Source organism: Lepidochelys kempii, chromosome 2 (genome assembly GCF_965140265.1).
Source record: "Lepidochelys kempii isolate rLepKem1 chromosome 2, rLepKem1.hap2, whole genome shotgun sequence".
Classification (NCBI taxonomy): Eukaryota; Metazoa; Chordata; order Testudines; family Cheloniidae; genus Lepidochelys; species Lepidochelys kempii.
Window position 1 is genome coordinate 16,730,170 of NC_133257.1, and position 22,180 is coordinate 16,752,349.

Here is a 22,180-nt window from a genome sequence, read left to right on the forward strand (position 1 = left end):
CCAATAGTATCGGGATGTCTGGTCACCCTATTTGGCAGGGAAAGATAAATTAGCGCCCCTTAGTCTGCATCTGGGTTTGAACATTCGCTGTCGCAATTTGAAATTGTGATGCACTGTTCATTTTTCTCCACTTCCTATGTAAGGATGTGATGTACATTCAGATTCAGCACTTAGGGTTTTGACAGCGTGGGCTATGTACACTGTACAGGTTTAGCTAATCCTGAGATTAGGATTTAGAAGCGCATCTTGATGCAAAACAGGCATTAGGGCAGTGGAAGCACTTCCTAGGCCAGAGCCAAGTCTGGCTTGGTAGAAGCAGTATGTGGCTGGACAGAACACCTTTAGGGGGAAATCATGTATGGAGTAGCAGCAGCCCCTAGTTCAGAACTGGGTCTGGGGGAGGGGGCAGGCACAACCTCCTACAGACACAGAACCGGGTCTGGCCTGGGGTGGGGAGATTTGAGGGGGTGGGGGGCAGGCACCTCCTCATACAGAGACAGAACCGGGTCTGGCCCGGGGTTGTGGGATTGGAGGGGGGCAGGCACCTCCTGGTACAGGGACAGAACCGGGTCTGGCCTGGGATGGGGGGAACTGGGAGTGGGCAGGCACCTCCTGGTACAGGGACAGAATCGGGTCCGGCCTGGGAGGTGGGATTAGAGGGGGGCAGACACTTCTTCCTATAAAGACAGAACCGGGTCTGGCCTTGGATGGGGGGAATTGGGGTTGGGCAGGCAGCTCCTCCTACAGAGACAGAACCGGTTTTGGCCTGGGATGGGGGGATTGGGATTATTGGGGGGCAGACACCTCCTCATACAGAGACAGAACCGGGTCCCGCCCGGGGCGGTGGGATTGGAGGGGGGCAGGCACCTCCTCTCCAGGGACAGAACCGGCTGTGGGCTCGGGCAGGCACCGGCTACGGGGTCAGAAGCGGGTCCGGCCCCTGGCGCTAGGGACGCTGCTTGTTTAGCCGCCTCCCTGCCGCGGGGCGATCCGGAGGGCGGCGGCTGCGGGGCTGGGTTCACCGCCCCCCGCCCCCAAGCAGCCTCTGCGGGAGGCAGGCCGCGCCCGGGCCCCTCCTCTCCCGCCATCCTTCCTTCCCCTCCTCCCCTCGCCGCCCTGCGCCCCCCGGCCCCGGCCGCAGCGCCAGACCCTGCCCAGCCAGCCGCGTCCCGCCCGCGGTGGGCAGCCCGGGGTGGGGCGGGCGGAATCCCCCGCGCCGCGGCTGCAGCGGGGGGCGGCTGACGCTGCTGGGGGATCCCAAGCGGGGTCTTCCCCGTGGCGGGCGCGGGGATCTCCCTGCCCAGCCGCTGTGAGCGCCCCGAGCCCGGCCTTTGCCTGGGCATTTAGGGCTCGCTTTGCAAAGGGTGGGGCCGGGGGCGGTTCCCCCGGCCCATGGGCGAAACTGCCAGGCACGCAGCACCCGCCGCCGGCAGGCTCCATGCCCGGTGCACCATGAATGACTCGACACGCCGGGGCTGGGGGTTGCGGGGACACAGAGGCGCGCTGCTATTTGCTGGGGACATACAATGGGCCACTCCCTAGCGTGAGGCTTGGGGGGCGGGCGGGGGGGGGTGCTCGCAGGCATCGGGCAGGCGCTGGAGGGGAGGGGAGGGGAGGGGAGAGGAAGGGAGGAGACGGGACTCCGGCCTCTGGCTAGTCGTTAAACTCCGCGATGGTGTCACCCCCCTGCTGGGCCAGGGGCTGCTGCCGCCCGCCTCTCTCCTGCCATCATGTCTTTGCTTTAGCCCCGGCTGCGGCTCCTCTCCAGGGATGATGGCCTGACAGCGCTGTGATTCCCTCCCCCCACCCGGCTTTTTTTTCTTTCTTTCTTTTTTTTTTTTCTTTTTTTTTTGGAGGGGAGCTCGGATCATGGCATTGGGGCTCCGCAAGCTGCTGCTGCTTACCTCCAGCTGCGCCTTTAAGGACCAGCGGGAAAGATGGGACTCAAGTCCAGGAAGGCAGCAGCTGCGGGGAGCGCCGGTGGCCGGGAGCAAGACGAGAAGAAAGTAGGACTCGCGCCTGGGGATCTGGAGCAAGGTTCTTTGGCCTCGGGAGCTGGAGCGGATAAAGATGGGACCCTGCTGCTGGAAGGAGCTGGGAAGGAAGAGGGGGGGAAGAGGAATCCGCAAGGGATTGGGCTTTTGGCCAAAACACCTCTGAGCAGACCTGTCAAGAGGAACAATGCCAAGTACAGGAGGATCCAAACTTTAATCTATGATGCCCTGGAGAGACCCAGAGGTTGGGCGCTGCTGTATCATGCCTTCGTGTGAGTACCTGGGATTATCGTGGTTGTATTCCGCGGGGGCAGGGCAGGGGGGAGAAGATGGGTTCTGTTGTCATTCCGTTGTGGTTTTCTTTTGTGTTGCTCTTCTAATAACTGGGGGAGGTTTGATCGAAGGTCCAAGAGGTGCCCCATTCTTGTGTCCTGCAGCCTGGAAAGTCCAGCTGATCTAGTTGGAAGCTTTGGTAGGTTGCCACCAGAACACACGCGTGCAAAACAATCCCTTGCAAGAGCAGTCGATTGCAGTGGTGAGGATACATGGAGAGCTCTGAAAAACAGGGAGAAAGGTGCTGAATGGAATTGGCTTTGTCTTGGGGCTGGTAACTAGGGTATTCGTAGAGAGCCTGGATTCAGGGAGACTGGCCCTGTAGAAGAGAATATAAAGTCATCCAGCCAGTGCACATGTGAGTTAACATAATTTTAAAGGCTAAAAACCCTGAAAGGGGTGTGGGAGTTTCTCATAGAAGATGCATATTATGCCACTGTTTTGCTTTATCATTGTTGGCATAAGGCTCATTTGAACTTGTTCTGAACAAGGAGAAAATTACCAAGATCTCATTATGGGCTAAAAATATGCCTTTTTTTTTTTTTTTTTGCTATCATCAAGATTTCTAAAATGAGAGGCTGTTTTATTTAAAAGGCTTTCTTTTGTCTTTGTACAAATACATTCTCTTGAATACACATATTGAAAACTATTTTATGAAAGCTGGTGAAACGAGATGGAACAAGGACTAATTTTGATAGATTTTAAGGATCAAAGTGCTTAAAGGGACAATGTCAGTGTAAATCTAGCCCTAAATGTTAAATGTAGTTATAAACAAGCTTTTAAAAAATCAAAGTCCCAATAGAAATGTTTGCACATTTTAAAAAAGTCCATTAAAACAGTAGTTTTAAAAACAAGTAAACATCCACCTGTAGTGTATGAAATCCAGCCACAGTATCACTAAGGACTTGAAAGTGAAACTGATTTCACTTGTCCAAAATGAGAGAACTGCAAAAAGGACAGATAAAGACTGACCCGCATGCTGGATTTCTAAAATTCTTGCATTTTAAAATAATGTAAGATGTTATTAGTATCATAGACAAATACATTTGTTTGCAACATATGATTTTTAAGTTGACAGTGTCCCACTAAAATCAATGTTTTAGAATGTTGCATGGATGCGGTTGCAAAGCAGTGTGGCTATGGGATATCACTGGTTTTAAAAAATGCTGTAAAGCATAGTGTACAAAATGTCTGTGCAGGAAGCCTGAGGAGTCATTGCTGGAGTTGGTTGTTTTATCAGAGACAAGTAAAGTCCTCAAGTCTGTGTAGATTGTGGATCCGTGGCCTGAGTCTGCCAACTCTTAGCATACAAATAGTGTTTACTCACATGAGTAGAGCCATTGAGCTTAAGGCTCTGATCCTGCCATTGGACAAGTCTCCCACTGTAGTTCATGGGAGTTTTGATTAAGTTAGGAGTGCAAAATCAGGTTCATTATTGAGATGAGTTTTTGTGTAGTGGTATAATACTGACTTACTGCTAAACCTCCCCTCCTACTCATTTAACTTAGATTGTTGTTTTCATGATGTTCGTCATATGAAACAGGACATTGTTTTTCCATTTTGCTTTGTTTAAAGTATCAAGGTTGAACTACTTGAAAAACTAAGCTCTAGATAATGTGGTGTTTTTCCAGTTCAGTAGGGCAGCTGGTTTGAACTGGGTATGTGACTTAGGAAAGCTTATGACAACTGATAGAGAATGCATTAGGTATATATTAGCTTTGGGAAGACCTCTTTGATGCAGGTTACAACCTGTATCTCTTGCTCTGTATTTTATAATTGATTAATTTGTTGTTTTCTGATTTTAAGACAAGAGACTTTTGAGAGAAGAGACTTGAGAAGTCCATGTGCAGCCTTCTCTCACAATCACTTCCATTTTCTTCTAGGCCAGGGGTTCTCGAACTTCATTGCACCATGACCCCCTTCTGACAACAAAAATTACTACATGACTCCGGGAGGGTGGACTGAAGCCTGAGCCCCAGGGCTTCAGGCCCATGCAGGCGGCCTGTAACCTGAGCCCCACCACCCAGAGCTGAAGCCCTCAGGATTCAGCTTTGGCCCCGGGTGGCAGGGCTTGAGCTTTGGCTTCAGCCCCAGGCCCCAGCAAGTCTAATGCCAGTCCTGGCAACCCCATTAAAAAGGGGTCGTGACCCACTTTGGTTCTAGGCAATCCTATATGATTGGAATGAACTTCCAAAATCTATTTGTCTATTCTCCACTCTGCCTCATTTATACCACTCTTTAAAATCCTATTTTCACAGCATTGTAACTGTACTTGGTTTTGTAGGCATTCAAAAATCAACAAAATCTCAGAACCCCTTCTCCTACAAGAATTCCCTCCCCCGTAAAACTAACCTGTGTACTAGCCATCACACTGATCACTTTGTACATCATATCATTTTCCTCCGCCCATCATTTGCTCTTTGTTTCTTTGTACATTGGAAGCTTTTGGGGGCAGGAATGTGTCTTATGTATTTGAAAAGCATCTAGCATCTTTTGAGCCTGTGATACACACTTATGTATTACTTGTGCAAACCGTTCCTATATTGGAAGAAGTATCCAAAATAACTTGTTAGGTGCTCAGACACCATGGGGATGAGCTCCATATAAGAATAGCATCTACCAATTACCAGACACACATGATGGGCCAAATGCTGATATGACTACAGTCCTTCTGTGCATAATGGGTGCTCAACATTTCTCAGGATCTGGTTTGTTCATTTCAATGGGAATTTTACATGAGTAAGGACTGAGGGCCTGAACACTTTCTGTGAGGTGGAAACTCAGCACCTTTCAGGCCTGGGACCTGATTACCCATTGACATTGACCTGAATGGGAGCAGGATCAGTCCCCAAGTTAACTAAAGAAGACTTCTAGGGTCTCTTATTTCTAAAGTAAATAAAATAGCTTTTTATAGTTTCGTGGCCTCGCATTTGTCACAAGTTACTCAAGTTGTTTTCTTGAGCACCTTTTTATGGCCCAATTTGTAGCCCACAGGGCTAGCTTGCCTTTACTATATCACTGCCTTGCCTTCATTATATTTAACTGCTTTTATTATATTCAGCCGTAATGCATGAAACCTACAGGCCTGTATCCTGTAAGATATTAGTGAAGCATAAATTAGCATAAGTGTGATTAAGTAGGCTGTAACCCTTGGCATAGATTAACAGTTACCTTTAGATTTTGGGAACTAAGAAGAGCTTGCTCAGTTGGTAGGAGGTAGAATGTTCCTGTAAGTGAGACCGCAAGGAACATGGGATGTAATAACTGCAAATCTGCTTCAGCAGGAGCAGACAGGTATGATCATGAGCTGAAATGGTAGTCACACATATCAATGTACTAAACTATAGAAGAAGGACACCTCAGCATTAGTAGGATGAGGAAATACAAATAAGGAAAAGAGGAAAACCCCCTACTGAATATACATTATATATAGTGGTGTCAGCATAACATATTATCAAAATTGCATCCCAGCCTGTGGGCAGTAGGAGAGAGAGATGTAGCCCTCGGGAGGTGCCAGAATGATGACCACTGGTGATGTGGCGGAAGGTAATGGTGATGAGGAAGATAATGGCTAACCTTTCCGGTTGTCTTGCAAGGGATGGTGCTAGAATACGGATGGAAAGATGTACATTCTGAAGTCGCTCTATTTACCTAACTGAGTTAGAGTGTTTGTGACTGTGCTAAATGTATTAATAAACTATTTGTGAATATAGAAGAGTTCCTATAGTGTGAGTGTTGCAGCTGTGCACATCGGGGTTCCCAGTTATATAATAATTTGAATAATACTGGGCCTGATCTTGGGACAAGGACCTGACAACCCTCAAAGTGATAACTGGGGATTCTTAAGTAATCAGTATAATTAATACATAATTGATAGATCAGGCTACAAATCCTATGCTCATTGACTTCAGTGGGAATTGGATTGGGCCCTTACTTAGGAACCCAAACACATTAAAGGCAAAACCCTTTTTGTGCTGTACGAACCCTACAGGGGCATGGTGGGTGTAGAGTGGGGTTGGTTGTGAAGGTGATCCAGGAAAGGGTGTTATGCTCAGGAGGGCCTAAGGGGAATGGACTCTGTTCCACATCTTGCTGCTCCTTTAAAAAGAGGCAGAGTGCTCTTCCATCTGGAGCCTGCTGCTGAAAACAGTGTATGTGTAATGGGAGGGGGCATGAACATGTTCCCAACACAGCAAAGCACACTCTTGAGACTTGGCACATTTGGTGGATGCCCTGGCTGCTCCCCAGCCAACCACCCACGGGAGTGCTTTGTCTGGATCCTGCCCACTCATCCCCCATCTCTTTCAGTGCTCCAGAATCTGGCCCTATTATATTAGTGTTCAGTATGGACCTAACCTTGTGTGACGCTAAGTGCAATTGAATTCTGTGGGCATTCAACATTTACTTGTTATTTAATTATTTGTATTACCGTATCTTCTTGGAGCCCTAGTCATGCCTAGAACCACACAGTGCAAGGCGCTGTACAAACACAGAACCAAAAAAATTTACAATCTATGTAGCATGTCATAGGATCAGACCCTACAAAAGCAAAACTCTAAAAATTAAAGAAATGAAAGATTGTTCGGAAATCTGTTAGTGACTTGCAGAGCTTTGCTCCTCTCACAGAAAGAGGAGAACGCCTCAGACTGAGCCTCGCCAGAGACACAAATAGCTGTTTACATTTTATTCGGGGTGTGTGGGTGGGTGATAGGATCCAAAACATTTCAACGAGTGCCTATTTGTTGTGATTTTTATCGTTAAAAAAAAACTGTGTATTTTAATGAAATGTTACTGCTCGGTCAGTAAAGTGGACTAGAGCTTTTGGGTAGCCTCACAATCCAAAAAATGATTAAAAATTAAAAAGGAAATTGCAATATGTGCAAATCTATTGCCCAAGAACAACTTAAAGGCCTGGCGCTTGCTTACTACCGGAAATAGCTCTGATAAAGCCTGAGCTAAAGTCCAATGCAATCAATAGAAAGACTCACATTACCTTCAAGGGGTCCTGGAGCAGGTCCGTAATGTTTATTACAGTTCTAGTTCTAATGAAGTTGGTCAATGAAACTTCCCAAGGCAGTAAACACTGCACCTGACAGTGTTTGCAGGCTCAGGTATTAATTTGGGTGAGGGGCATATTTCTTGATGTGGAACATTGGTTTGCGGTCTTCACAGGGAACAGTGAGTCACAGAAACAGATGTTATTACATGTGTGTGTTTTCTTGTGAATCTCCTCTCTTGTTCTGCACATGGAGAACTGGATCCAAAGAAATTAACCCCATCTTTCCTTCTGAAACTACGTAGTGTCTTCTCAGTGTCTATCAGAACTCGAGTCCACCTAGCATCTGACAAGTTCCTCAGTGACCTAGACCAAGCTTTCTCAAACCTCCTCACAGTGTGTCTATATCTTAATAATACAGCTCGTTGGAAAAGTAACTTTCAATTCAGAATCCCAAAAGGTACAATTCTACACTGCCTCATGGGAGTTGTAATTCAGATGATTGATTGCCCTCATTCTCCTCTATGGGCCAGACTACATCTCCCTTGATGCACCATGGTCTTCCCTCTTGCTGAACATCATCGGAGTCCCTGGCCCTGGTGTCTCATGAGAGATGTAGTCTGGCTGAGGAATCCATCCCAGAGAGGAGAAAGGAGGTATGAATCACATAAACTATAACTCCCATGGGGCAGTGCAGGGTCATTTCCAAATTGTAATTTTTTGGTAGTTGGGGTGAGGTGTGTGTGGGTATAAGTACGTATAGCTGCATGTGCATATGTATGTGTACATAAGAACAGCCATACTGGGTCAGATCAAAGTTCCATCTAGTCCAGTGTCCTGTCTTCTCACAGTGGCTGATGCCAGATGCTTCAGAGAGAATGAAAAATGGAAATTTATCGAGTGATCCATCCCATGTCATCAAGTTCCAGTTTCTGGCAGTCAGAGGTTTAGGGACACCCAGAGCATGAGGTTGCATCCCTGACCATCTGCGCTAATAGCCGTTGATGGACCTATCCTCCATGAATGTATCTAATTCTTTTTTGAACTGAGTTATATTTTTCGCCTTCACAACATCATCTGGCAAGGAGTTCCAGAGGCTGACTGTGCGTTGTGTGAAGAAGTACTTCCTTTTTTTGGTTCTAAACCTTCTGCCTATTAATTTAATAGGATGACCCCTGGTGGTTCTGTTACGTGAAGGGGTAAATAACACTTCCCTAGTCACTTTCTCCTCATCAGTCATGATTTTATAGCCCTGTCTCATAGCCTCCCTTAGTCGTCTCTTTTCCAAACTGAACAGTCCCAGTCTTTTAATCTCTGCTCATATGGAAGCTGTTCCGTACCCCTCATCATTTACATTGCCCTTCTCTGTACTTTTTCCAATTATAGTATTTCTTGGGATGGGGAGACTAGAACTGCATGCAGTGTTCAAGGTGTGGGCATACCATGGATTTGCATTGTAGCATTATGATATCTTCTGTCTTATTTATTCCTTTCCTGATGGTTCCCAACTTTCTAGCTTTTTTTGATGGCTGCTGCACACTGAGCGGATGTTTTCAGAGAACTATCCACAATGACTCCAGGATCTCTTTTTTGAACGGTAGCTGCTAATTTAGGTATGTACAGTTGAGGTTATGTTTTCGAATGTGCACTACTTTGCACTTATGAACACTGAAGTACATCTGCCATTTTGTCACTCAGTTTGGTAAGCTCTCTTTGTAACTCTTTGCAGTCAGCTTTGGACTTGATTATCTTGAGTAATTTTGTATTATCTGCAAACTTTGCCACCTCATTATTTATCCCCTTTTCAAGATCATTTATGAATATGTTGAGCAGCACTGGTCCCAGTACAGATCCTTGATACTGCTATTGACCTTTTCCTACAGTGAGAACTCACCATTTACTCCTACTCTTCGTTTCCTATCTTTTAACCAGTTACTGATCCACGAGAGGACCTTCCCTCTTATCTCATGACTGCATACTTTACTTAAGAGCTTTTGGTGAGGGACCTTATCAAAGGCTTCCTGAAAGTTTAAGTGAACTATATCTATATATATTTACACTATCTCTCTCTCTCTTTATGAAACGTTGAAATTTTCCGCAGAAAGCAGACACTTTTTGCAAACATTTCTTGTTTAGTTGAAAACCCAATTTTCCATTGATATTTGTGGACATTTTTCGACCAACCCCTCAATAGAGAGAGTATCTTCCAGACACCTCCCCTCCTATTTGCAATTTTGTAACATTCCTGTGGGAACTACAGCAATTGCTTACATGGAATAGGTCAAGTAGGGAAGTATTTTAGGGTGTGATTATTCAAAAGAGCTCTATGTTGGCCTAATTCTTCTCCCACAGAAGCCAGTGGTAAAGCTCCCATCAGCATCAATGGGAGCACAGTTAGGCTGTGCTGAGTATTGTTGAAATAAGCTTCTTTTAATGCCACTTAGCTGTTGGAAATGAAAAGGAGCCAGCATCATGTGACCAGTCAGCCATATCTTTGCAGAGCACCAGCAAGTACCTCATCAACCTCTGATCACAGTTCAGTAGTCCCTGTTATAGTGGTCCCATTGAGGTTGTGCTGGTGGCCTATAGATCAGTTACCTGCCCATGGCTGACTGTGTAATGCAAGTTTGTTACAACTCTGATCAGCCAGTAGATACTGCTCATCAAAGGGGGGAAACAATCCACTAGTGGAATATGTGCAGCTGCATTTTCAAACAACAGAGTTGTATGAGGTCCAAGTTATCAATGAGTATAAACTCTGCCATTGAGAAGGAAAGGGTTAAAAATGGGAAAAAATATATTATTCTGAAATGTCTGTCCACAGCTTTGGGTTAATTGTGTACTCAAGGCTCTCACCTAAAAACAAACATTTTTTTTTGTTTTGTTCTTACATTATTAAAACCAATAAACCTAGATAATTGTAAAACCCAACAAAACCCCTGCCAAGGTTCCTTCCCCACTCTGAACTCTAGGGTACAGATGTGGGGACCTGCATGAAAGACCCCCTAAGCTTATTCTTACCAGCTTAGGTTAAAAACTTCCTCAAGGTACAAACTTTGCCTTGTCCTTGAACAGTATGCTGCCACCACCAAGTGTTTTAAACAAAGAACAGGGAAAGAGCCCACTTGGAGATGTCTTCCCCCAAAATATCCCCCCAAGCCCTACACCCCCTTTCCTGGGGAAGGCTTGATGATAATCCTCACCAATTTGTACAGGTGAACACAGACCCAAACACTTGGATCTTAAGAACAATGAAAAATCAATCAGGTTCTTAAAAGAAGAATTTTAATTAAAGAAAGGGTAAAAGAATCACCTCTGTAAAATCAGGATGGTAAACACCTTACAGGGTAATGAGATTCAAAACATAGAGAATCCCTCTAGGCAAAACCTTAAGTTACAAAAAGACACAAAAACAGGAATACACATTCCCTCCAGCACAGCTTATTTTACAAGCCATTAAACAAAAGAAAATCTAACGCATTTTCTAGCTAGATTACTTACTAACTTTACAGGAGTTGTAAGTCTTGCATTCCTGATCTGTTCCCGGGAAAAGCATCGCACAGACAACCCAAACCCTTTGTTCCCCCCCACCCCCCGCAGATTTGAAAGAATCTTGTCCCCTCATTGGCCATTTTGGGTCAGGTGCCAGCGGTGTTATCTTAGCTTCTTATCCCTTTACAGGTGAAAGGATTTTGCTTCTGGCCAGGAGGGATTTTATAGCACTGTATACAGAAAGGTGGTCACCCTTCCCTTTATATTTATGACAACCCCAAACTAGGGTGCAATGCCTTGTACTCATTTAATTAGATGCACTGTTGAATATTGTAAAAACCCAGACATTTGCCTTAAAGAAATTACAGATTCTGTATTGCCAACCCAAACCATATATATATAAAGCAAGATTCAGGCCCCCAAAATTATGCATTTTTTAAAAAAAAGTAGGACATTTTGGGTTCTTTTTATTTGCTTTTAGAGTACACTTGGGTCCCATTTTCAAGTTTTTCTTGGCAACCATGATTGAAGCTTACTTAAAAAAGAAAGTTGAGACTCTCAGCTGATCACATGACTCCAAGAGCTGGGGGTTTAAAAAAAATAATACATATTGTGAGAGCTAGCAGGACAGATTTCAAGCTGCATTTGATCTTCAGTAGAAAGCAAAGGATGACTCATCTGAGTAAAGCATTGCAGGATCAGACCTTTAGCGAACAAGTGGCGGATCCTGTACTCCATGAAGTAAGTGCTAGTTTTGTCACTGAGTTCTATGGGATTTGTGCTGAAGGGGATGGGTGAGTACATGGAACCTCTCCAAGCAGCGGAACTGGTGTGGTTCTGCTGTGCAAGGGGAGGGGCTGGGTGCAGATGTGCTCAACATGGAGATCAGCTGTTTAGGGGGCAGCCCTGGAGTGGCAGCATATGGGGCTGGACAGGCTGAGGTGTGGCTTGAGGTTCTGCAACTGCATGGATCTTCCCATTCTTTCCCCCTGCCACAATAGAGCTTTTGGGTGTTTAGCCATTAGGCTGCAGTAGCCTTCTTGGAGTGGCTTTGTAGCTGCACTGTGGGAGGGGGGGAAGAAACCCTTATTCCTGCTCATTTGCTTAGTGGTTGGCCCAGCTAATTAGCTTGGATTTGCCTCCAAGTGAATCAACACAATTAAAAAGCAGGATTGTTCCATTAGTGAATGTTCTTTACTCATTTATTTTGACAATTTCTAGTCCAGTTTTAATTATTTACGCTAATACTTTATGATGTACCAATAAGTATTCTGTAGTATACTTTGTAAAAATAATGAAGTCTCAATAATTGGAGACCTCACCACATACTTCTGCTAATACATCTCTGCTGAGACTTGGGGAGATAGCTAGGGTTTTGTGTGTGGATTAATAAGGTTCAACTGTATTCTGGCAGCTGTAAGCCGGCATTGTTATGGTTCAGTCTTTGGCTATAGAAAACTGGTATGTCATTGACATGAATGAGAAAAAAATGCAGAGCCCTAGTAGGACTCATAGTAATAAGACTATCAGTAAAATTTACAAAAGTGCCTAGGTCCCATTTTCAAAAAGGCTCTTAAGCACTTAGCAGCCTCACGCATGTAGGCACGTTTGAAAAATTTACCCTCCCACTAATGTAAATAAAGTTTTATTGACTGTAGCCACACTATTATGTGCTATGTAAGCTGTGACCTGCAGCCTTCTGATCAGATGGTGCAGTGACAGGGTATACAAACCCCACACTGAGCCTGAAGGGATTAAAAGGCAACACTGGGCCCAGGTAGCTCCACACCTCTGGATCTTCTGAGCATGTTCTGACTGGTGGAGTGGCTTAAGTGGGATCTCAGCAGCCTGGGCAGAGGGTGGCGGACAGGTTGCTGGAGAGAGGGAACTGGACAGGAGCTGAAAGGGGACCACAGAGCAAGCAAAGCCCACAGAAAGAGCCTTCTCTGACCACCACCCTCTTTTGGAACCAGCAGTTACTGCAGGGCCCTGTTCATATGGACTCTTTTTTGTTGATGAGTGATGGTTGGACAGAGGGGCCATGCCCCAAGCTGAAGGGACCTATAGGTAGGAAATGGCAGTGGACTTAGGCTTGCTGTAGGGAGGACCCTGCTGGTGTTGCTTCACACAGGGCCCTGGGTTGGGACCTGGTGGAGATAGCAGGCCTGCAGGCCGAATGGCTAGGCAGCAGTTCTGCAGAGAGGGACCTAGGGATGACAGTGGACGAGAAGCTGGATATGAGTCAGCAGTGTGCCCTTGTTGCCAAGAAGGCCAATGGTATTTTGGGATGTATAAGTAGGGGCATTGCCAGCAGATCGAGGGACGTGATCGTTCCCCTCTATTTGACATTGGTGAGGCCTCATCAGGAGTACTGTGTCCATTTTTGGGCCCCACACTACAAGAAGGATGTGAAAAAATTGGAGAGAGTCCAACGAAGGGCAACAAAAATGATTAGGGGTCTGGAACACATGACTTATGAGGAGAGGCTGAGGGAACTGGGATTGCTTAGTCTATGGAAGAGAAGAATGAGGGGGGATTTGATAGCTGCTTTTAACTACCTGAAAGGTGGATCCAAAGAGGATGGATCTAGACTATTCCAAGTGGTAGCAGGTGACAGAACAAGGAGTAATGGTCTCAAGTTGCAGTGGGGGAGATTTAGGTTGGATATTAGGAAAAACTTTTTCACTAGGAGAGTGGTGAAACACTGGAATGCGTTACCTAGGGAGGTGGTGGAATCCCCTTCCTTAGAAGTTTTTAAGGTCAGGCTTGACAAAGCCCTGGCTGGGATGATTTAGTTGGGGATTCGTCCTGCTCTGGGCAGGGGGTTGGACTAGATGACCTCCAGAGGTCCCTTCCAAATCTGATATCTATGATTCTATGATTAATGACATCAGCCACTTACTTCAGTCAGAGTGATAGGCATTGCTTTGGAGGGAATAAATGAAGACCTGGAATACTAAAAATTGCAAATAGAACAGAGTTTTTGGTAGAAAGAGTACATCTCCCGGTACTAGGTATCCCTAAGGAATGAGTTACTACCCCATAGTACAGCACAGCAAACTACCCCATGTACTGCATCACAGTTTAGGGTTTCGATAACAGCCTGTATCCTGGGATTGCATTCTAGGATCCATTGGTGAGACTTGAGCTATGGTGAAGAGTTACCACCTTTATAATTGCTGGTAACTGGACCACGAGGCTCCACCCCTGCCCCACCTCTTCCCCCAAGGACCCACCCCATCCTGCCTCTTCCCCCAGGCTATGCCCCTTCTCCACCTCTTCTCCCTAAGGTTCCACCCCTGACACTAGCTCCTCACCCTTGTCACCTGCTAGATTGTCTCAAGGAGCCTGCCTGCAAGTAGGAGACGGCCCCGGCTGAGCAGGAGCTGATGCGGGTTAATGCCCTGGCACCTCCCCCCACCCTGTGGTAACTGGACTTTTGGTTCAGGTGCCATTTAGGGTTGCCAGATCCCCTTTTCAACCGGACTTTCCTGTCAAAAACCAGGCACTTGGCAACCCTAAATGGGACCTGGACACAGAAGCCAAAAAAACTGACTGTCCAGTAAAACCCAGACAGGTGGTAACCCTAATGGTGAAATGAGCATCAAGATTTTGTTGTGCTACTCAGACTATCATTGGATTCTTCTGGTTTGTAATGAGACCTGAATTTTCATGGGTGCAGCAGCTTTGGTTAGGTAGGTGTGGGGTGCTTTCTTACCCTGCATATGTATGTTTTCTCTGTAAGTGAACCTATAGAGTGTTTACAGATGGATCTGTGAATTCTAGCATAATATTAAAACCAAATTGAACACAAAAATAGAGCGTTAGAGGCTGTTTATTATAGTCTGGTTTCACTTTTTACTAATAGTTGAATTTTTAAAAAAACCACTGATCTATCTATATACACACATACCCCTATTGTGTGTGTGTGTGTATTGCTGAAGCCAAATTCTGTGCTGAGATGGAGGTGCAAAGCTCCCATAAAGGCCATTTGGTGTCATATACATATCTGTGGACAATTTGGCCTTCAGTAATTTTGAATCTAATTTAGCAACCATGAGGATTTGTTTTTAATCAGAGGGTTGAGTGTTTGGAAAAATTCTTTGTGTCCTGGCCTGAAGTGAAATAGGTCAGGGTCTTTGAAATATAGCTGCACTGGTGGAGATGGTCAGATACTATAATGAGATGCTTTGTAGAAACACTTTTATAAATAAATAATAGTGTTTATTCTTTTAGTTAACATGCTATATATACTGTTTTGCATCGCACTTGACAGAGATTAGGAAGGCATGGAGGCATTGGTACTTCAATTGCTTCTGACACATACAGTATTAAAAGGGATAACGTAAATACGAATAGCTTTATACGGAATATGGTCCAAGAACCACTAAATATGTTCTGGCTTCCGTCTCATTTTAAAATGATCTTTCGGAGGCTTATCCATTTGTGCCTGGGAAAAGTATTTTTAGGCTCAAATTGACCTGCTTTCACAATGGCTACCTTTGAAGGAACATTTGGACTGGGCGTGCTTGTGAGTTACCTTCTCTGGCCTAATCCCACTTATGCATGTGCTTAATTTTAAGCATGTCAGTAGTCCCATCAAAATCGGTGTAAACAGAGCAACTAATTGGGTTCAATGTAGTTTGAATCCAATAGCAAAAGAATTTTAATCCAAACTTTGACAGAATATTGTAGCACCTTTTTGGCCTGAGCAGTTCGCCAATATTTAGTGCATAAGAATATAAGAATGGCCATACTAGGTGCATACCAATAGTCCATCGAGTCAATATCGTGTCTTCTGACAGTGGTCACTGCCAGAAGCTTCTAATGGAATGAACAGAACAGGGCCATTTTCAGTGATTCATCCCCTATCATCCAGTCCCAGCTTCTGTCATCCAGTCCCAGCTTCTGTCAGTCAGAGGCTTAAGGACATTCAGAGCATGCAGGACCAGCTCTAGGCACCAGCAAAGCAAGCACAATTCCAGGGGCGGCACAATCCGGCCTCCCCTTTTTTTCTTTTTTCTTTTTTTTTTGCTTGGGCAGTTGTGTTCTTGGAGCTTGGGGCAGCACATTTTTTGCTTGGGGCTGCAAAAAACCTAGAGCCGGCCCTGAGAGCATGGGCTTGCATCCCTGACCATCTTGGCTAATAGCCACTGATGGACCTGTCCTTTAGGAACTTATCAAAGTCTTTTTCGAACCCAGTTATACTTTTGGCTTCACAACATCCCATGGCAACAAGTTTCACAGGTTGACTGTGTGTTGTTTAGAAACCCTTAGGTCTATCATTCCAGTGAGCCCTTTGCCAAAGAAGATCTGTGTCTCTGATATAGGCGCCAACTCAGTGGGTGCTCCAGGGCTGGAGCACCCATGGAGAAAAATAGTGGGTGCTCAGCACCCACCGGCAGCCCTGCGGATCAGTGCCTCCCATTCCCCCCAGCATCTCCTGTGCGCCATGGATCAGCTGTTCCGCGGTGTGCAGGAGGCACTGGGGAGGAGTGAGGGTGGGGTGAGATTGGGGGAGGGGGTGGAAATAGGCAGAGTAAGGTTGGGGCCTTGGGGGAAAATATGGAGTGGGGGCAGGGCCTGGGATGGAGCCAGGGGGAGCACCCCCGGCACATTAGAAAGTCGGCACCTATGTTCTCTGATATCTTTCAGAGTCATTCTCACACCTTTCTCTCTGGCTTTCTTCAAGAGCTTGTCTACAATTATAATTGTACAGTTATATGGGTATAGTTAAACTGCTGTTGTTATAACTTCCTGTGTGGACATGCTCTTCTGGAATAAGAGTGGCATTTTTGTGTAGTTTAAGTTCCTTCTAAAGCAACATAGATTGAACAGGAAAAGGCATACAAACTGGAATAACTGTTCACACAGGGACTGGTAACACTGCAGTGGGTTAAAGTCACACCTTAGCTTACACACACATAGCTTTCCTATGTAGACAAGCCTCAGCACACATGGCCTGCACACCAATATCCTAGCCCCTGTGTTTACAACCAGGGAAGTCCCCATTAATCTACTTTGGTTAGCTCTGCTCAGGTCTTGCCATGCCGCTTAGTGCCTCAGGTGGCACCTTCCATTGTCTGCAGCTTTTGCACTACGAAAATGGGCTTCATTGGTCCTTCTTTATTTGAGCATAAGCTTAAATAAATTGGTTAGTCTCTAAGGTGCCACAAGTCCTCCTTTTCTTTTTGCGGATTCAGACTAGCACGGCTACTACTCTGAAACCTGTCATTGCTCCGTCTGTTGCGCCTGAAATAGGTTGGCTGGGATCCACTGGCTTCAATGCGGTCTGTTGTTGTCTTTGGTTCTAAGACTCCTGGTGGCAGCTATTGGCAACTTTCAGCATAACAGTAATGTTAATGCTGAGTGTTTGCGTGGCTTTCAAAATTAGGAATATGCAGTTATTTGTCTATATGTGTCAGTGGCTATTTGCACAGTTATTGGAATGATGCATGCAACCGAATAATTTATGCATGCAGATTAGCACACAATTACAAATACATTTTTGCTTGTGAAACTTCATTACCTTTTTTTTTCTTTGAAAATCAGGCCTTTTACAGTTTTGGAACTGTGTTTAAAAGATTAACCTTTTTTTTTTAATGCTGGAAGGGACCTTTGCGATCAAATCGCTGGCAAAAAAGACCTCACCCAATAATTTCTGCAAATGTAGTGGTTGTGGTGATAATATTCCTTCTTGTCAGGGTCATAAAAGTGTTTGAGTAAGTGGAGAGTAATAATGTGCCAAATGCTGAAATGGTGTTTGTTCATTCCAAGAGTTATTTCTCTCAGTCTTTCTTTCTTTGAATGTCTTTTACTGACCCTACTTGCCTGAAACATGACAAGTGCTCATCCCTAGTACAAGGGCACATCTTCCATCTGAAAGTCTTCCTCTGAGAGCATAGCTGTGTGAAAGGAGGACAAGGGGTGGGGATGAAGGAGTTTACAAACTAGGCATGGCCAAAAACATCAACATGCAGACAGAGGAAAACGGAGGTTTCTTAATTGGTTCAGTGCATGGGTATGAAAGGGAATTTCCCAGGTGATGAAAAGAAGCCTAACTCTGCTATGGTGAGTCTCGTGCTGGGGTTCTTAGGACAATTTTTTGGTGGCCTCAGAGTGCGGCCACCAACTCTTGCTGGCAGCTGCTCTCACATTTTTTCCTAAAATACTTAATTAGCTTTAGGAAAAACAAATAAATATGAACATGTACACGTCCAAATCATTGCAATGTATTTATTGCTAGCTAGTAAGTTTGCTGTGAAAAATTATATTAACAAACATACAAATGTGACCGGGGTCCTAGTGCGGGCCAGCTATAGTCACTCAATTAGGGTGAACTGCAAAGAATGGGGCAGCCAAACCCCAAAACGCTGGTGGATATTCCAATACTTTACTCAGAAGTCCAAACAACACAGTTTCCTTAAAGTAATCCAGCCTCAGGCTTCCACCTAGGTACCCATGTCAAATATTGTGAAAATTTCTGTAAATCTTATTTCATCATATAAAAGAAAAGGTTCTACCAATCCCAAAGGACCGGACACATTATCTCCCAGGTTAATGAATGTTTCAGATCTTACCCAAAGACATGCCACAGCCAATTCTTATTAACTAAACTAAAATTTATTAAAAAACAAAAGAGAGAGAGCATGATTAAAATATCAATATACATACATGAGTTCAATTCATTGAGGTGCAGATTCATAGCAGAGATGATGAGCTTCGTAGTTGCGAAGAGTTCCTTGAGAATTCAGTTCATAGGTCATAGTCCAATGTCCAAATCCCATATTCAGGGCATACCAGCATAACTGGGACCTCAGTCTTGTGACTCAAACTTCTGCTGATGAAGTCTAAGCAGATCTGAGATGCCTGAATCAGGAGCCAAGGATCTTTTATACAATTTCATGCTTTCTGACAAGTGGGAATTCCTCAGGGAACAATAGGTAATTAGGATGACTTTGAAGGAGGTCCATCAACGGTACTTAGCTATAAGGTACTTAGCTCCACCATTCACAGTAGATTTCAAAGAGAGATGAATACTGAGATATCCTGTGTTTACAATTCATTTACACGATAGGATGTTCTTTTGACCTCTGAATTATCAGAATACAGCATAGACAGGGACTGTTGATTACATTGTCCACCCTACTCATACATACGCCTCTACCCCGCTATAATGCAGCCTGATATAACACAAATTCGGATATAACACGGTAAAGCAGCGCTCTGGGGGGGCGGGGCTGCACGCTCCGGTGGATCAGTGCGGCAGCGTGTCTGGCTCTGACACGCTGCTCAGAGCGGCATGTTAAGGGTGCCGGGCCGGGGCCGAGGGGTTGGATAAGGGGCAGAGGATCTTGGGGGGTGGTCAGGGGATAGGGAGTGGGGGGTGTTGGATGGTTCGGAGGTTCTGGGGGCAGGGCGGTCAGGGGACGGTGAATGGGGGCATTGGATAGGGTGTGGGAGTCCTGGGGGGCCTTTCAGGGGGCGGGTGTGTGGATAGGGGTCAGGGCAGTCAGGGGACAGGGAGCAGGGGGGTTGGGTAGGTGGTGGGGTCCTGGGGGTGATTAGGGACGGGGGGGTCCTCCGGAGGGGGCGGTCAGGGGACAAGGAGCAGGGGGGCTTAGATAGGGGGTGGTTAGGGGTGGGGGGTCTCTGGAAGGGGTAGTCAGGGGACAAGGAGCAGGGGGGGTTGGATGGGTCGGGGGTTCTTAGGGGTCAGACAGGGGGCAGGAAGTGACTATTAATAACGGAAATGCTCAAGGCCAAAGCAAGGTCAATATAACGTGGTTTCACTTATAATGCGGTAAGATTGTTTGGCTCCCGAGGACTGCGTTATATCGGGGTAGAGGTGTATGTAAATACACAAAAACACAAACATTATCTCCCCACGTGTCTTTTGAGGGTTATTTTTTTTGCAGGATGTTTAACCCTTTCTAGCCATGCGTCACAACAGGTATCACTTTTCACAGCAGACTTACTCAGCCCACGCATGCCTGGGGACAATTTAAGCCCTGGATGGGGGTTGGGGAGGCAGCGGGGACAGGGATGATGGGAGTGAGGCAGGGAGGCAGCAGGGGGCTGGAGCCTGAAACCCCACAGCCAGAGTCCGAAGGCCCATGGCCTGGGGTTGGAGCCTGGAACCATGCAGCCAGAGCCTTGGGCCTGCTGCTGTGCAGCCAGAGCCTGGGGCTGGAGCCCGAAGCCCCACAGCTAGAGCCTGCCGCCCCGCCACCCCATGGTTGAAGCTGGAGCGCCACTGCCCCTAGGAAGGTGGGGAACCCACCGGTTGCCTGCTCCTCCAGGTGTCTCCAGAGTGGGGCAGGGCCCAATGTTAGGATATAGATATTCAGGCCTGCCTGTAAAGACCTATACTTTAAGTAGATATATGTTTATCATTTAGCTAGTGTCATCAATATAAAGGAAAGGGTAAACACCTTTAAAATCCCTCCTGGCCAGAGGAAAAACCCTTTCACCTGTAAAGGGTTAAGAAGCTAAAGATAACCTCACTGGCACCTGAACAAATTGACCAATGAGGAGACAAGATACTTTCAAAAGCTGGAGGAGGGGGAAAACAAAGGCTCTCTCTGTCTGTGTGATGCTTTTGCCGGGGACAGAAAAGGAATGGAGTCTTAGAACTTAGTAAGTAGTCTAGTTAGATATGCGTTAGATTTTGTTTTCTTTAAATGGCTGAGAAAATAAGCTGTGCTGAATGGAATGTAGATTCCTGTTTTTGTGTCTTTTTGTAACTTAAGGTTTTGCCTAGAGGGATTCTCTATGTTTGGAATCTGATTACCCTGTAAGGTATTTACCATCCTGATTTTACAGAGGTGATTCTTTTTACTGTTTCTTCTATTAAAATTCTTCTTTTAAGAATCTGATTGTTTTTTCATTGTTCTTAAGATTCAAGCGTTTGGGTCTGTGTTCACCTATGCAAATTGGTGAGGATTTTTTTATCAAATCTTCCCCAGGAAAGGGGGTGGAGGATTCTGGGGGGAAAGACACTTCCAAACTGGCTCTTTCCCAGTTGTGTACCTGTTAGACGTTTGGTGGTGACAACAATACAGTCCAAGGGCAAAAGGTAAAATAGTTTGTACCTTGGGGAAGTTTTAACCTAAGCTGGTAAAGATAAGCTTAGGAGGTTTTCATGCAGGTCCCCACATCTGTACCCTAGAGTTCAGAGTGGGGAAGGAAACTTGACAGCTAGTAATAGAGGTATACAAGAAAGAATCTGTGTAAGGTCCGTCTCTCACTGTGACAGTCTGAGGCCCTGTTCTTAGGCTAAGGCCTTTGGCTAAGCAGCAGAGGCAGCCATAAGCTGGGAAGCGACCGGTCACCTCCTCATATCCCAAACTAGGCAATATGGGGCTGTGAGGAAGGTGATCTGATCTGTCACCTCCAGAGAAAGGGAAGAGCCTAGAAGATGTAAAAGGAAATTTAGTTTGATAGTTTTCTGTCTGGTAAAAACTCACTTATCAATAGACACAACTGGGAAACACTTATGTCTTTATAGATGTAGTTGTGAAATCCTCACTTCTGTATTGTTTTGTCATTATAGTTCCCACTTTGCTATTGTTTATTTGCCTGGTCTCTATCTGGTTCTGTGATTGTTTCTGTCTGCTGTATAATTAATTTTGCTGGGTGTAAACTAATTAAGGTGGTGAGACCTGAGTGTCTCTGGATTAAGTTTAGAAGTGTTAGCAACAAGAGTGATGTAGTGGTGGGAGTCTGCTATAGACCACCAGACCAGGGGGATGAGGCTTTCTTCCAGCAACTCGCAGAAGCTACTAGATCACACGCCCTGGTTCTCATGGGTGACTTTAATTTTCTTGATATCTGCTGGGAGAGCAATACAGCGGTGCATAGACAATCCAGGAAGTTTTTGGAAAGCATAGGGGACAATTTCCTGGTGCAAGTGCTAGACGAGCCAACTGGGGGGGAGCTTTTCTTGACCTGCTGCTCACAAACAGGGAAGAATTAGTGGGGGAAGCAAAAGTGGACGGGAATCTGGGAGGCAGTGACCATGAGTTGGTTGAGTTCAGGATCCTGACACAGGGAAGAAAGGTAAGCAGCAGGATACAGACCCTGGACTTCAGGAAAGCAGACTTTGACTCCCTCAAGGAACGGATGGGTAGGATTCCCTGGGGGACTAACATGAAGGGGAAAGGAGTCCAGGAGACCTGGCTGTATTTCAAGGAATCCCTGTTGAGGTTACAGGGACAAACCATCCCGATGAGTCGAAAGAATAGTAAATATGGCAGGCGACCAGCTTGGCTTAACGGTGAAATCCTAGCGGATCTTAAACATAAAAAAGAAGCTTACAAGAAGTGGAAGGTTGGACATATGACCAGGGAAGAGTATAAAAATA

At 45.6% G+C, this 22,180-nt stretch overlaps 1 protein-coding gene and 1 long non-coding RNA gene across 2 annotated transcripts in view; one reads left to right on the plus strand and one right to left on the minus strand.

Moving 5' to 3' along the window:
* LOC140906351 (uncharacterized) overlaps positions 1–2,086 on the minus strand; it is an 81,480-nt gene extending 79,394 nt beyond the window's left edge. The window contains exon 1 of the long non-coding RNA XR_012157076.1: positions 1,905–2,086. This is a non-coding gene — a long non-coding RNA (uncharacterized lncRNA). The remainder of the gene's footprint in view (positions 1–1,904) is intronic.
* KCNQ3 (potassium voltage-gated channel subfamily Q member 3) overlaps positions 1,862–22,180 on the plus strand; it is a 279,973-nt gene continuing 259,654 nt past the window's right edge. The window contains exon 1 of the mRNA XM_073330106.1: positions 1,862–2,266. Within this exon, the coding sequence (XP_073186207.1) occupies positions 1,938–2,266 (329 nt within the window). The 5' untranslated portion in view covers positions 1,862–1,937. The remainder of the gene's footprint in view (positions 2,267–22,180) is intronic.